This window comes from Diospyros lotus, chromosome 3, assembly GCF_014633365.1.
Source record: "Diospyros lotus cultivar Yz01 chromosome 3, ASM1463336v1, whole genome shotgun sequence".
NCBI lineage: Eukaryota > Viridiplantae > Streptophyta > Magnoliopsida > Ericales > Ebenaceae > Diospyros > Diospyros lotus.
In genome coordinates, this window is record NC_068340.1 from 33,977,486 (window position 1) to 33,993,204 (window position 15,719).

General features: G+C 32.7%; 1 protein-coding gene across 1 annotated transcript; it reads left to right on the forward strand.

Annotated features, from left to right (window-relative positions):
* Positions 1 to 6,040: 6,040 nt before the first annotated feature.
* LOC127798142 (ras-related protein RABE1c-like) lies at positions 6,041 to 11,979 on the forward strand. The gene is made up of 9 exons (XM_052331487.1): positions 6,041 to 6,424; positions 6,507 to 6,652; positions 8,148 to 8,220; positions 8,969 to 9,069; positions 10,577 to 10,642; positions 10,952 to 11,049; positions 11,192 to 11,254; positions 11,343 to 11,435; positions 11,574 to 11,979. The coding sequence occupies exons 2-9, from the start codon at positions 6,580 to 6,582 to the stop codon at positions 11,655 to 11,657; spliced, it is 651 nt and encodes a 216-aa protein (XP_052187447.1). The 5' UTR covers positions 6,041 to 6,424; positions 6,507 to 6,579; the 3' UTR covers positions 11,658 to 11,979.
* The last annotated feature ends 3,740 nt before the right edge of the window (positions 11,980 to 15,719 follow it).

Genomic DNA, 15,719 nt, shown 5'->3' on the forward strand with positions numbered 1-15,719 from the left:
CCCAGTGCTTGAAGTTGTGCATAAACAACGATTGTAATGCCCATTAGCCTATGTAGCCATGCTCCATCCTCGTATGAATTATATGGGCAAGATTTTGCTAAGATATTCTAAAATTTTTGTGCATCATGTGTGATGAATATATATTATGATTCCATTTTTATAATTAAGAATTATCTTTGTAGATAGTCATATTAAGATGATGACTGGTGTGATTCTCGAAAATAAATATGCTTAAAATGTTTATATTGTGATTTGAATAAAATGTTAATTAAGATGCTGCTTCTGCTCCAGTGCTTAATAATTGCATTAATTGTCTATTTTTGTGTCCTTTTCAGTTGCTTTAAAAAGGAAGAAAAGAAAGATTTATGATTTTATTATTGCATCCAAATCCAGAACATAGTAATTTTTATTGAATAGATGGATTATTATTTGAGTTAATTGAAAATTGATAATACTCGGGCATACTGATTGGTTGACTCTTTTTTTTTTTTTTGGGGGGGGGGGGGGAGATGGAGATTGATTGATTAATTGGGACATTGAATGCTAATTACTCCCCTATTGGTATTGAGAGTACATTTGAGTTTAGACTTTAGAGTACTGTTTATTGTTGATTGGGGGAGAGCCATTTTAATTGAAATTTTGAACGTTTAAGGTCCATAGAAACAGATAATGGAGTTCTGAGTTACCTTAATTATTGCTTTAAGGTTATGTTTGAGAGAATGATAGGGTAAAAGGTGAAATGGTACAAAATAGAATGCAATTTAGAATAAAGAAAGAAAGTAAATATAGAATTTATTCTTCTTTCATTATTTAAGAAGAATGAGACGTAAATTAATTTATTTTATTTTATCTTATTTAGATGAATAATGGGATGGGAATGAATAGTAAACCAAAAAAAAAAAAAAAGAAAAAGAAGAGAGGATAAAGTTAAGTCACAATTAACTCATTTACTTTTAAATGGGTAATTGTAAAATTTTAAATTTAATGAAAAGCACAACATAATAAAAATATTTGTAAGTATCTTTTTTTCTTTCTAAGGTGGAAGGAGAATGGCGGCACAAAATAGACTATTTTGGGAGAGTATCAATCTTATCAAAAGTACCCTCTTTTCCTTTTCTTCATTTAATTATAAAACTCTTATTTAAACAGGCAAGTAATTATTTATCTCTCCTTTCCCTTTCTCCCTTTGTAGCTTCTATCTCAATGTAGGCCAATAGTTTTGTTTTCTGAAAAATCTATAAGTTAGTGGTTAAAGGGTAGTTAAATATATATATCGTTTTCAAATAAAATGTATTTATGATATATTATTTATAAACTTAAACATTTTTTATTAGTTAATCTTATTATAATAAATGCATTTGTTGTAGCATTAGTTAAAATAAATGTTTAATTCTAAAAATGAGATATAATAAAAACATATTGTTTAAATAGTAAAAGATAATATATATTTATATATCTAATGCTTTTTAACTATTTCTCTTAGTTTGTGTGATTTGTAAATTATTGTATATGCTAAAACTTTAATTAATGTAACTCTAAAAAGATGGTGATTGTCAATTTTTGTTTCACCTATCAAAATCTATGAATTTTTAAAGTGTAATCTTAATGTTAATACTTATATAATAGGGGATTAAAATATTTAATCTTTTCTAATTTATAGAAGAGTCATGTTATTAAGTGTCTTTAGGTGTACTAATTTATTTTCTTTTTAAACAAAGTATATTTATTATACATTATTTTTAGTTTTTAAACATTTTTATTGATTAATAATAAACAGTAAATTTCAAATATCACTTTTGAAATTTGTCTAAATTATTTTGACAACCTTTGTGTTTTAAAAATAGTACTAATCTCTCTCAATTAACAACTTTGAAATTGACTATTTTGTTCTTATATATTAGAACAACTCTATTTATCTAATCTTCTTCTTTCTCACACATCTCTCTTTTTCTCTCTTCCTTAATTCTAACCAATCTATGCTCTCATCGTCAGGTAAATCACACCAAAGGTTACAAAAAATTTTGGCGTTCTTTTAAATTTGATTACTAAACTTTAATTCCTTATAAAATGATAGTAAAATTTTAAAATATTTTACAATGTAGTCAATAAAGTGATTTTTTGATAGTTCCTACCCGAAATTATTGATGTGGCGATGATATGACACTGACGTGGCGATGATGTGGCCATTGCCACATTAGCAATTTTGGCGAAAAATTGTCAAAAAATCACTTCATGGACTATATTGTAAAATATTTTAAAATTTTGTGATCACTTTGCAAAGAATTGAAGTTTAGTGATCAAATTGCAAAATACACCAAAATTTTGTGACCTTTGATGTGATATACCCTCTCATCGTCAATAGTCAACCTTCTTCCTTATTTTATGAAAAATATTATTGATATATTATTGTGTACGTTTTTGGTTACATAATGATGTACCAATGTCTAAAATGCCCTCATCCAAGGCGCTAAGGTGTAATGATACACAATAAGATGAGGGATATGTATGTCATTTATATATCTTGTATAGTCTAAGGTATATATAAATGATGTATAAATAATATGACCCTTATTTTATTCTATTGCATGAATTGCTCTCTGTCTCTCTCTCTCTCTCTCTAACTTCACCAAAAGCTTCATCCTGATTGATGGGTGATGGGTTTTTAGTGAAATTTTGTTGAGATAGGGTTTCATTTACAAGAACCCATCGCCATCAATGGGGGTTTCGAGTGAAGCTATATCAATATTCAATGAAAATTTAGTAACAACTCTTATCTTTTTCTCTCCCCATTTCTCTTTCTTCTTTTTGATCTACAAAGAGGTTTAAATTCAGATTGAACTATTGCCAAAAAAAAATTCCATCTCTCTTTTATCTCTGTTTCTTTTCCTTTATTTATTTTCTATCTCTAACTATCAATGAGAATTGGTTATTCATCTCTAGAAGAACCCATTGCTAATGAATTGTTCCAAAGAGAAGGAACTTACTCTTAGATGATGGATTTTTTCAAAACTAATGGGTTCTTCATCCAAAGAAGAAGATCCATATGTCGTCAATAAATACTGAACCCATCTACAATAGCTTCATAGTGGTGGCTGACAATGGTCATCGATCACAAGTATTTTTTTTTTTTTTTTTAATTACAAGAGTATTTTAGGATTTTTAGTAAATTTATTATAATTATTTAATAATAGGGGATACATGATGCCAAGTGTAATAAGAAAAATCTCTTGACATGAGGTTCGCAAAAATTTCTTTTAACTTTGTTTTTTCATTTATAAAAACTTGAAGACAATCACGTGCAATGATAATCCATGAAGGCATGCAAAATCCAGGGCATGCAATTGACAATTAAATTTATTTATTTATTTTTTTAAAAAAAGGTCATGTACAATAATCTTATGGTCACTGTCTCTTCCTTAATAATTTCTTTATCAAATTTCTAAAATTATGACATACTCTCCCCTCATGACCTTATTTATCGGTTGGAAAATCAATTATCTGTATTTTCTCAAATTTTAAGAGTAATTAATGCAATTATCCTAAATTTGAGTCACATCGCATGTAACTCGCATGTAATTTAGAAAAAGAGAGAGAGAGAGAGAGAAAAATGTATGTTGAGAGATTAATATCTTTTGAGAAATAATCTTTGAAATTAACTTATGAAATGTATTAGGAGAATGCTATTGGTATCTCTTGAGTTATATTTTACATTACATAATATATATAAAATTATAAAAATACCCTTCATTTGAGGTGATAAGGCGAGGCAGTATGAGTCAGTGAAGCGCATGATTAAAACATCTCTCATCCAAGATAGTGAAGCGTGAAAGATATTTTTATCATTTTACATATATTGTGTAGCTCAAAAGGTATCAATAACACGGTGCAATGCATTAATCTTTGGTGTATGCACATTTTAAATGATTTTATTTAAAATTTATAATTTAAAAATATTTACAATGCAAATTCACTTATTTGAAATTTTTATATTTTAAATTAAATTATTTGGATATATATAAAAGGTTAATTTAATGGTAAGGTAAAGACCTAGAAACCTAAAGATTCCAAATCCAATTCCTACGAAATGTAGGATCTTTTTTCCAATTTTTCCATTCAACTTATTCTTCACTTTAGTAAATTTGTATTTATTATATATAAGTTGTAATTTAAGGATTGTATTCAAATGAGTGTTTGAATGAACTATACTATTAATTATTACAGTAAGAACCCAAGTTTTGTTATTATGAAGCTTATCAATAAAATATTTTCTTAAAATACCTATTACGTATTTTTAAAAAAAATTAAAAATTAATTATGTTAATAAGATTTAAACTCATAATCTCTATAAAAAATAATTAACTCTCTAAACAACTTTATCACTATATAATAAGTGAAAGGATTTTAAATTAAATCCTTCTAAATTTTAAATGAAAGTTTATTGGGGATAATTATTTTAGATAAAATTTAAATAAAACGAGTCTAGGTTTAGTAACAAAGTTGTTTGAAAAATTAGTTGCCGTTTAAGAGAGATATAATTTCAAATTTTAATAACGTAATTAATTTTTATTTTTTAAATAAGATACATAAAATTTTTATAAAAAAAATATTTTATTAAGAGACCTTAATAACATCTAGGGGCGGATCTAGGGAGGGTTGTCCTGAGATCTACCAGTAATTTTAGCCCTTCTCTTTCCAAATAGTTCAAATTTCAAGAAAGATTGGAGGGAGGGTTGAGACTAGCACGGGCTGCAATTCATACCTACCCGTAGATCCATCCCTGATAAGACCAAACTATGTATGATATATATTTATATATAATATAATAGTATAAATTGCAAAAAAATCCAAAAACGAGCAAATTATTTCCCCCAATTTCAGTTTATTATTTGTTAAGTGTAGGTGTTGCACCTTGCCCACCAGGTGACCTACACACCTTTATTAATTGATATAAGGCAATAGATAAAGTAGCAAAATCAAGTACGCGTTACTGTAACTCCAAACTTTTTTCTTTGTTATTGTCACTTTTCGTTTTGGTGATTTCTTATTACTGTTGTCTCTTTTAAATTGGAACAAATATTTGATTTATTTAAGCATTAAAGAGTTTATTCTTAGTATCACATGAATAACTTTTTGTCTCTGTCACATGAACTTCAATTGATGAGTCACAATTTGAGGTGCTCGCTTTTCTATCATCTTAATTCTATTTAATTTAATACGTTGCCAATTTCAACAATGACATATTCTTATCACCAAAGCAACTTTTAGAATTATAATCTTATTTTTTAGAGGGTAACTTGCACTTGACACTCTAAAAATTTAACTAAAAAATAAGTATATTTATGACATTTCAGAAATGACAAAAGTTTTTCATGAATTTATAAGTATAGTTTCTTATTTTTCAACGACATTAACTATCGCAGTGGGTCTCTCTCTCCCTCCCTATCAACATCACTAAGGTTGGTTCGGTGGTTGAAGAGAAGCTCAACATTGCTAGAGTTAGTAAATTGAAGTCATTGTCATCGTTAACACTACTAACTTTTATCTCTCTCTCAAACAGTTAGAATGATAGTCTTTTCTTATTTCTTTAAAGAATCTATATTTGTCGTCTATGATTACTAATTTTAATCATGGTGGAGAACTATGACTTTAATGATATAATTGTTGATAATCAATAATGATTTTATCAATGACTAGTTGAAAAGAGAGGGAGAAAAATTATTTAAAAAGTTAAAAAAATAAAATAGTTTTCACGTTCATTTTTTCAATAGTGAAGGTAAGAAATATCCTTAGATAGCCTTAATACAAATCAAAATTATTTTTACAAGAAAACAAAGAGACTTGAGCATAATTAATTATGCGTTAATATATAATAAATTTAAAAGATGCGATGAATGATGATGATGATGATGATGCAGCATCTTCAACCCACCAAATAATAAGAAAAATAAAATAAACTAGTAAAATAGACAGATATATATATATATATATTATATGGAATCCAAATTCGAATGTAGCAAGCAAGAAAGCAAGTCATATCCACACAACAGATGACAGACAGTGAGCAAGCAGAGTTGGAAAATCTTTCGGGCAGGGCAGGGCAGGTCTGGACTGGACTGGATTGGATTGGATTGGATGGAGCACCAATTCAAATTGAATTGGTCGTTTGTTTGACAGCCGCATGATCTCTAATCTAATAATCTCATTTATGTATGTATGCATGTATGAAATGGAAGACCAAAACCTAAGCACGCGTGTTTCAGTATCGCACGAGCGAATAGGGAGCCACACCTCTCCTCTTCCTTCCTGCCAAGGGATTTTGATTCTTCCTCTTCCCCCTGATCGGCCAACTTTCTTCTCTCTCTCTCTCTCTCTCTCTCTCTCTCTCTTTATGTCCCCGTCGTCGACTTGCTGATCTCCGCCGCCGGTAGGATCGCCTCTCTCTCTCTCTCGCCGCCGTTACTTGGATATCCGCGTTTTTATGAACTTACATATATGTATTTGTGCAGAGAGAAGGATCGTTTGGGTTTCTAGGGTTTACGTTTGCGCTCGGTTTCTCTCTCTGTGTTCGGTGTTCATACGATGGCTGCACCGCCGGCGAGGGCTCGTGCCGATTATGATTACCTAATAAAGCTCCTCCTCATCGGTGATAGCGGTAAGTTTCGTTCATAGCCTTTGTTTCCTTTATGTGTTACGTTATTATTAATGTTATTGTATTTCATCGATGCATGATGTGTATTTCTGAAATTGTTCAATTTTGTGCATGATTGATCTCGGTGATTTTACGGTTGAGATCCGATTTTGATTTGGATTTGGGTAGAGGGTAGATTGCATTTACATAAGAATTGGGAGTAGTGTTCTTTTCCCTCTGTGGTACAAGTCATGGGGCTCATTTCGTATGTAACTAACTTACTCGTTTTCTTTTTCACCTTCTTGACTCTTGCAATATCCCTGCTTTCGCTGATTAAGTAGTGGTGTAATTGTATTATGTACGCCCTTTCCATGATTTCATATTCCTTAACTGCAACTTCTGGGCTGCACACCAGCCCATCAGATTTAATCTGGGGCCTCTCCCTGCAAGTGGTCAACATCTAATCCTGGATTCTTATCACATTTCCAGCCCATTTCGCTCCTCTCTCTTGCTCTCTCATGTCCATCCATACTGTTTTGTTGTGCCATTTTGCCTTTTGGTTAACAGGCCATGTCATTACCATCTACATATATCTTTATTTGTACCTTTCATAAGTAAATGTCTATGGTTGTTCTTGTGGACATTTGACTACGAAAAGGGAAGTGTTATTTTCTTGGTGTTGAGTCAGAAGGTTACATATAAGCTCAAGATATGAAGCTACCCCTTAAAATTCAAAGGCTTCAATTTGAGTATCTAAAAAACTAAATATATGGCATGTAAGTTGAGTAAAAATATAACTGTGGATGGTGTTATAATGAGACTTAAGATCAAGTTATTCTGAAAAAGATCCGTTTTTATATATATATATAACTTTCTGAAATGTAGAATGTGAATAGTAAGAAATTGGTTTAGCCAAGCATGTGCCACTAGTGTCAAGAAAGCTAGAGCATGGTTTCTTCAATTGACCCAAGAAGGTGCACAAGTATCTTTTTAGTTGTGGCCTATCTCACTTACTACCTATTTGAATTCAATATCCTCCAAGAGAAATTATGTCACTTTTGGAGGGGTTGATTCCATAGGAGGAGATTATGGAGGTGATAGTGCGTGCCAGCTAAGTGGCCGGGGCGCCTATATCACATCTTATGTAATAGCTTCCTGCTGTTAAAGTACATTTGATATCCTCTGTATCTTTTTGGAGAAAAATTTTATATTCTGTGTCCTCACACTGGAAGTAGCATACATAATACTACTGGCAGCAACAAATAAAGGTGAAAAGAAGCAACTCAAGCCTGTCTGAGATTTAAAAATCTCTTGTTAAAGGTTTGCATACCTCATCTGCCAGTTACTTCGCATGAAACCAGCAGAAGGGGTATGCAAAAGTTTGGCATTACCTTTACTAGAAATGATTAGATTACTTTTAGTACAATCTGTTTTCTGTAAATTTTTGTTAGTATATGGAGCATGTTAGGTTTTTATGTTTCTGGTTTTGCATTTTCATCTTCTTATAATGTCTATGCAGGTGTGGGGAAGAGTTGTCTGCTTCTGCGTTTCTCAGATGGTTCCTTTACAACAAGTTTCATTACTACCATTGGGTTTGTATTACTGTCAAAATTCCTTGAACCTCCTTCATGCTGTACCTAATTATATGGAGACTCAAGGAGGATTATCACTAGTCCTGTATAGGCTGTCCAATTGGTACAATGCTACAGTGAAGAGAGACCAGAAGAAGATAATATGATAATTGACCATCTGGTTTCACTCTATATGCCTGATAGTGAAAACTTGAAATTATGGAAATTTATACTTAGATACCAATGATATGCAGTCATCTGTTTTTCTAACACTAATAGTTGTGAAAAAGCTCCCCTTTCTTTGTTTTTTTTTTTTTTTTTTTTTTGGGAAAAGGGGGCCAGGTTGACTTAGAGGATTTTTACATGTAAGGTTAAGTTAATTTGACCTACTGGAATTGGCAAGAAAGCTAGTATTGCTCACAATATGGGTCTGAACTGGCAGAGTGGTACATAGACAACATGATGAACAGCTGGTGTTAGACTGCAGCATATAACCTAGAAAAATGTGTACTTACAAGGAGACCGAACCATCTACCTATTTTGCACTTGTAACAGGTTGCTACAGACACACCAGATCATTGATTCTAGAGATTAAATATAATTTTTGCTTTTTCCCAGATCTGAGTGGATCAGTCTGGATCAACCTAGTAAATCTACTGTTGATTAAAATGAATCAATGGTATGTCAATATTTGGCAACTACAATTCTGCCTTGCTAAATTGTTATTAGTTCTACAATCTGCACCAATCCCTTTTTCTTTTGCTGGCAGAATTGATTTCAAGATAAGAACAATTGAGCTTGATGGCAAACGGATTAAATTGCAAATTTGGGATACAGCTGGTCAGGAACGATTTCGTACTATCACAACAGGTATATTTTTTGATTTTCTGATGGTGGCTTGGCTTATTGGCCACTGGCTTACTAATTTTATTGTCATTTTTGGCATGTGGGACAGTGGGAAATGAACTTACATTGTCTGTCTGCCTGCACAATTCTGTGTGTGAACCATATGATTTGTTTAGTGAGTAGTACTATGATATCAGAAGATTGAGCAATAACATACATGCTAAGATGGTTAGGATCAAACTTTTGCAACCCAGAAGATATTTATGTTTCACCTATCATTGTTGATGCGTTATGGCCCTACAGGACAGTTTTCATAATCTTGATTTTGATCTTATGATTCATTTTGGTGAAATGATGCAGATCATATAGAAAATCCTGCCGAGATAGGAAATTACATTTTGACATAGGATCTCATTCGGCCATAGAATCGCAATACTATCTTATCCAATTTTTCAATTCGCTTTTGCTTAATTTTCTGGTTTCTACTCTTTTTTTTTTCCCACTCTAGAGGTGTATACACAAAGAATTTATGTCTAGTAAGAATAAGTCATAGAGAACAAAGCAATGGATAAAAATGAAAAGCAAAATGACGAAGTGACAGTTATATATTCCAATATTTGAATAACAAGAGTTCAATCACTAAAGGAGTTTTGATCTAATGCAAGCATCTCCACACATACAGACCCACAAGCATATTGCACGGGAGATCATTCAAAGATCAATTTTTTCCTTCCTTTCTTTCAAGGATGAAATAATTCAAATTTATTTATTCTGCTCTTTTTGTTCTTTAGAAGGTTCTGTTATTGTGGTTGTTTGGGTTTTGTTCTTGTCTGTTAAACTTCAAAACTCTTACTGAAACCTTTTTCTGTTTCTTGGCTTTCTTTTTTTCCTTCTCGTGCATTACCTTTGCAATATTGATATTCGTTTCTTAAAGAGGCTGCCCAAATTTGCTATCCATATTGCCCTTGTTTCATTTACTGCCACTACAAAATGCACTTCTACCAAATTTCTTTTGTGGATATAAATCTTTCACACTTCTGTTTTTTTTCTGTTGTCAACCTTTTCTTTTTGCTAGGCCACATTCAATCTTTTCTGAATTTAAATTTGTTTACTCCTAGTTGTAACTGTTCCAATTACTAGGGGATGCAAGAAAGCTCTTGTTCTCCATGTTGCTCGTTACACCTTTTAATGAAACAAAGAACTTTTATTTTTCTCTCTGTTATGTATTGATATTTATAATGGTTTATTATCTTTTTCAAGTTGTTTCTGTCTGTACTCTGTATTTCAGGCACATTTTTATGACACTTTTATTAGATTTAATGAGATATAATTATTACACTTCTTAAATTTGTAGGATCACATGAGATTTGATTTGATTGTACGATCTTATTTTGTCAACACCTGCAACTGCCAAATGTAGGATCTAATTTGGATTGCCCATGTCTAATTTTTGTAGCATGACTTATGCTGTGTTTGTTTCATTCTAATCATGTTTACAAGTTTATCATGAGTACCTTATATTCTTTTGCAGCTTACTATCGAGGAGCCATGGGCATCTTGCTGGTATATGATGTCACCGATGAATCATCCTTCAACAGTAATGTGCTCCTTACACTCTATTTGGGCAGTTGGCACCTGAATTTAGATTGCAATGCCCACTTTCCAGAGAGACTTTCAGATGACATACAATTCAACTATCTTGTATTTTTAGTATATGTTACTGCATGCGGGCTTGACTGTGTCAACCGGTGGAACCTAGATTAGTTTGATTTGGTCTCTATTTCCATCAAGATAATTGATGGCTCTGAGATGCCATCGGTGAAACTTCAATCACATCTAGTGTACATGTTAGCATATTATTTCACATATCTTTTAGTTGTTGACCTAGCTTACCTGCGGTGTTCAGACATTAGGAATTGGATTCGCAACATTGAGCAGCATGCCTCTGATAATGTCAACAAGATACTGGTGGGGAACAAGGCTGACATGGATGAAAGCAAAAGGGTATGTTGTGATTAGTTACTTTGGTATGGCTTCTTGAATCCCATTGGTTGGATTCTGGACTCTACCGCTACTTCCTTCTAATGGGTTCTAGTTATCCTTAAAATCTGGAGATTTTCTACTTTCTCACTTTTCCTTTCTGTAGGCTGTTCCTACCTCCAAGGGTCAAGCTCTAGCTGACGAGTACGCTATTAAGTTCTTTGAAACAGTGAGTTGAGAATCACTTCCAACTTGGAATCAGTTGTTTGAATCAGTTATTTGTGTCCCTTTCTTTTCTTAAAGACATTCTGCTGCAGAGTGCAAAGACAAATATGAATGTGGAGGAGGTTTTCTTTTCGATAGCGAAGGACATCAAGCAGAGGCTGGCAGAAACCGATTCCAAGGCTGAGGTATCCGACTTCTTTGCACCTTTTTTTTTTTTTAATTGGAGTCCCCTTCCTTTCCTCTTCTAGAAAAGCTTAGGGTGAGTTGAAAGTGTGATTTTCTTTGTGGTGGAGCAAATGTTGACAAATTGGTTCGTGTTGCAGCCTCAGACTATCAGGATTAACCAGCCGGACAAGGCGGCCGGTGACGGCCAAGCCCCCCAAAAATCTGCTTGCTGTGGTTCCTAATTGGGAATCAGATGATGGGAATTTTGTGCAAGGGACGGGCACTGCTTGAGGGTGTAAAACTAAAATGCGATGACAAAATGGTCATCCATGTATCTATTCCCCCATCTATACACTTTCCCAGTTACTCTGCTAGGTTTTGATGTGATAAGAAGATGTTTCCCGCATGAAGAATTAGGGTTTTTTTTTTTCTTAATACTCTTCGATGTCTCGTCATCTTTACCATTTAACTAACTCTTTGTTCTTCTTTTGTTTCCTTCCATTTCGCTTATTGCCCAAGGATTATGTATTATGCAACCATTAAGTATGATTTCTCCATTTTCTATGGTTTTTGTATGAAAAATTATATTATCTACAGAATTTTTTATTGAACTATTCACGAGAAAAATAACAAGGAAAAGGTAATAGTGATTACAACAAAGTTTGTTTAAATTGTATTAATATATTCTCATGTTTTCCAAAGTGTCAAACACATCATTTGAGTTTTATAAAAAAGGATTATTTACTTCATATTGTTAATATACACTGATTAATTTTAGCTAGATTTTTAAAATATCCATGTGTTATTATTATAAAACAATAAAACAAAAAATTAAGCAGAATGGTCAATGACCATTGCCATGGAATTTGGGTTTATCATTACTAAACCTAGATGATGAGGGATGATCTGTTGCCTGCGTTGGGCAAGCTAGCAAAAAAGGGTGGAGTGTGGGTTCCACCTCTTTTTTTTTTTCTTGTTTTGCCTAGATATAGGAGAAAGAGAGATTCAAACTCAAATCTATTGAGTTTGTCATCTAAATAGTTTTGGGTCTGAAAAATGTAGGTTCATTTGAGTTCTTCAAATTCTAGAACAAAGAGAGAGAAAGATCACATGGATCAAGACTCGTTAGAATTCAAATAAATATCATCTCAGTTATTCGAAGCACATAACATAGAAAAATATTGAGAAACTAGATAGATTTAGGTTTGTCATTTGAGTTCTTCAAACCCAAAGTGAAAGGTTCTTCATATGGGTTCTTTTGAGTCTCAAAATAGAGAGAAAAATAGATAGAGAGATGAGATGGATTTAGGTTTTTGATTTGGATTCCAATAACCCATATAAATATCATTTGAATTCTTCGAACGTAAAATAGAAAGAAAGAGAGAGAAAGGGAACGCAAGAGAGAGAGAGAGGGACCTAATGTATCTAACTTTGTCGTCTAAATTCAAATAACTTAAATAAAATATTATTTAAATTCGAAAAAAGTCTATGATAAATAAACCTATCGATTTGGAATGTTGAAACCCAGCTGATGGTGGAGAAAGGAAAACTAATGGTCCAATAGTGAAAATAAGTATAGTATGTCATTAGAAAAAAAAACACTAAAAAATATTTTAATAAATAGATCAACCTTTATCCAAGACAACCCAATGATAGAAGGTCGTAGGGGATCTGTAACAAATGGCCTATATAGCTCACAGGCTAGTAAATGAGACCGCGAAAGGTTCTGCAAAAGACACCCTCGTAGCCCCGCCATAGCAACCATTAGGGAGCAGCCCTTGTGGCTTGACCAGCGCGCTTATGAGAGGTCGACCCGTGACCTAACCATGGGAGTAGCCCCCTTGCAGCCCTAGGCTTGCACGTGCCCATAGGCACCCCTACTACCCTAAGTGTGGGCAATCGCAGCCTCGGAGCCAAGTTCTATAAAGGGCTTTCTTGTCTTCTGGTGGTGACACCGTAACCAAAACATTTCCCCAAATACAAGGGGGATTCCACGTAACACAAACTAAATAATTTCAACATTTGAAAATTCTTTTAAGAAATTGATAAACAAACATCCGTAAGAAATTCTAATCCCAAAATAGTAAAATAAATGTTATCTATAAGAATCTAAATCTTGATAAGATTCTAAAAAATCAATATAAATGTTATTTGTAAGAATCTTAATCGTAGACTATTTTGAATTACTCCATGCTTCTCTATAAATAGGTAGACACTCATTCCAAAAAAAAGTACATCTTTGACATTGGTGTAAATTCTACTCTATAATTTCCAAGTTCAATATTTGATTTAAATATCGGAGTGTTTACGCAAGAACCCTCATATATCCCTGACTATTTCTTTTCTTGCAGATTGATACGGTCACACAATAACATTTTTAATTAAATAAACTATTATTATATTTTAACAAGTCAATAGTAATGAAGTGAGGTGGTGGCCAACAATGAAAGGAAAGAGATTATGGATACCCAGTGAGAGAAAAAGGAAAATAAAGGAGGCAAAAGAAAAAAGATAATAGATAGGAGATAGAAAGAAAGAGTAAAAGTTTAAATAAATGAGTAAAATTATTTATTAAATTACTTTCTTAATAAAGACAAAAGTCAACGATATTTGTAGAGATAATTAATGTAATTTACACAAATATCAGAGAATTTTTAAAATTTATCCACAAAACTATTCATATGAAAAAATTAATAAAAATAATAAATTTTTAATAGATGGGATTGGTTAAAATGGCACAATTATCTCTACATTGAATTTTAGTTTTACAATCACTGTCGGCTTATCAATTTTGCCGATCAAATTGAAAAGATAATGCGATAAAGAAGACAGCAGTGCAAGAAGAAGTTTTTTTTAAAAAAATAATATTATCATTCAATTTTTATAGTTGTTATGCTCAAAAAAGTATGTCCAATCTCAATAGAGTCATGCTATTTGTACAAATGTGAGTTTGACAAGTGAATGTACAAGGCGATAAATCGTGATTTCTTGTTCACCCCCTTCCATCTCTCTCCCATTTTCTTACTCTAGCAACTGACCCTCTGTCGTCGACCCTCTTGTTGTCGTTCTTCACCTCTCACCTCCTCATTTCTTGTCGTTGTGTTATCCTCCTCCTCCTCGCCTCTCGCTGTTGCATCCTTCTCCTCGTTGTTGGCTGAAGCTCCGATTTCTAGGCAGGAGGTTCTTGCTTCAAGTGGGTTTACAGGTAAAATCCATCAGGTTTCATCCACAGGAAACCCAATACAGCAGTGGGGCGACGACGAGAGGGGAGCTGATTGATGGAGGATGCAGCAGCGGTGAGATGTGAGCCGATTGATAGAGGATGCAGCGACGAGATGGAGATGATGCATCGACGGCGAGAGAGAGGAATGGGCAAAATGGTTATTCAAGCTATTGTAAAAATCCTATATGTACAAGTAGCATTATTTATCTCAATATAGGCTCAAAAGGAAGAAGTCCAAAAAGAAATAGTCGAAAGACCTTTATGATAGAATTGTCCCCGAGAAACTTTCTCGGGTACCCCTGGGAGACCCTCACGAAGGCCTTTATTGGGTTCAAGAATGTGTCAAATTTATCTCCAATATCTCTGATTAGAAATTTGGAACAAATGATATGAAATAGAATGTTTCTTTAACCTCTATTCAATCAAGGTAAAAGTAAAACTCTATTCAGAACATTACAATCTTTTTACTTTCCTACACTCTTTCACGAAAACTAACTTAAGTAGCAGAGGGTTCGCGAGGAAGACAACTCACGCCCCTAACCGCTTCCTCTTTTGTAAGTCTCTCGAATACTAAAAGCTCAAGACGAATATTTTTCTACAACTAAAAATTTATTATTATATTTAAACAACAATAATATAATTTCTCCACCATGCAAGTCCATGTCCAGTTTCAGAGTTTTGCTTTTCTTAGTAGTGATATATATTTTTTAACTGCATGTGTTTTTTCTAATTCTAATTTGTAACCTATAAATAAGCAACTCTTAATTTAATTGTGAATAGATCATACCCAATAATCTGTGTGGGATGATGTAGTTGGATGTGTGTTCCACAATTGATAACTCAAGTCCCATGGTGTGGATGATTACTCATCTCAAGTCATGAGTTTGTTTAGTTTGATTTAGTGTTAATTGTAGATATAAATTCTCGACTTAAGTCTCGTTAAATTTTTTCTTGTTATTTTCTCATTTGACTTTTCTGTTTCTAGTTTATATTCGATCCGATCTTAACAAACGATATTAGAGCTTTGATTTGGGCAAGTTTGATTGTTGAAAGCGATAGAAATTAATTTGTGTGTATGAAA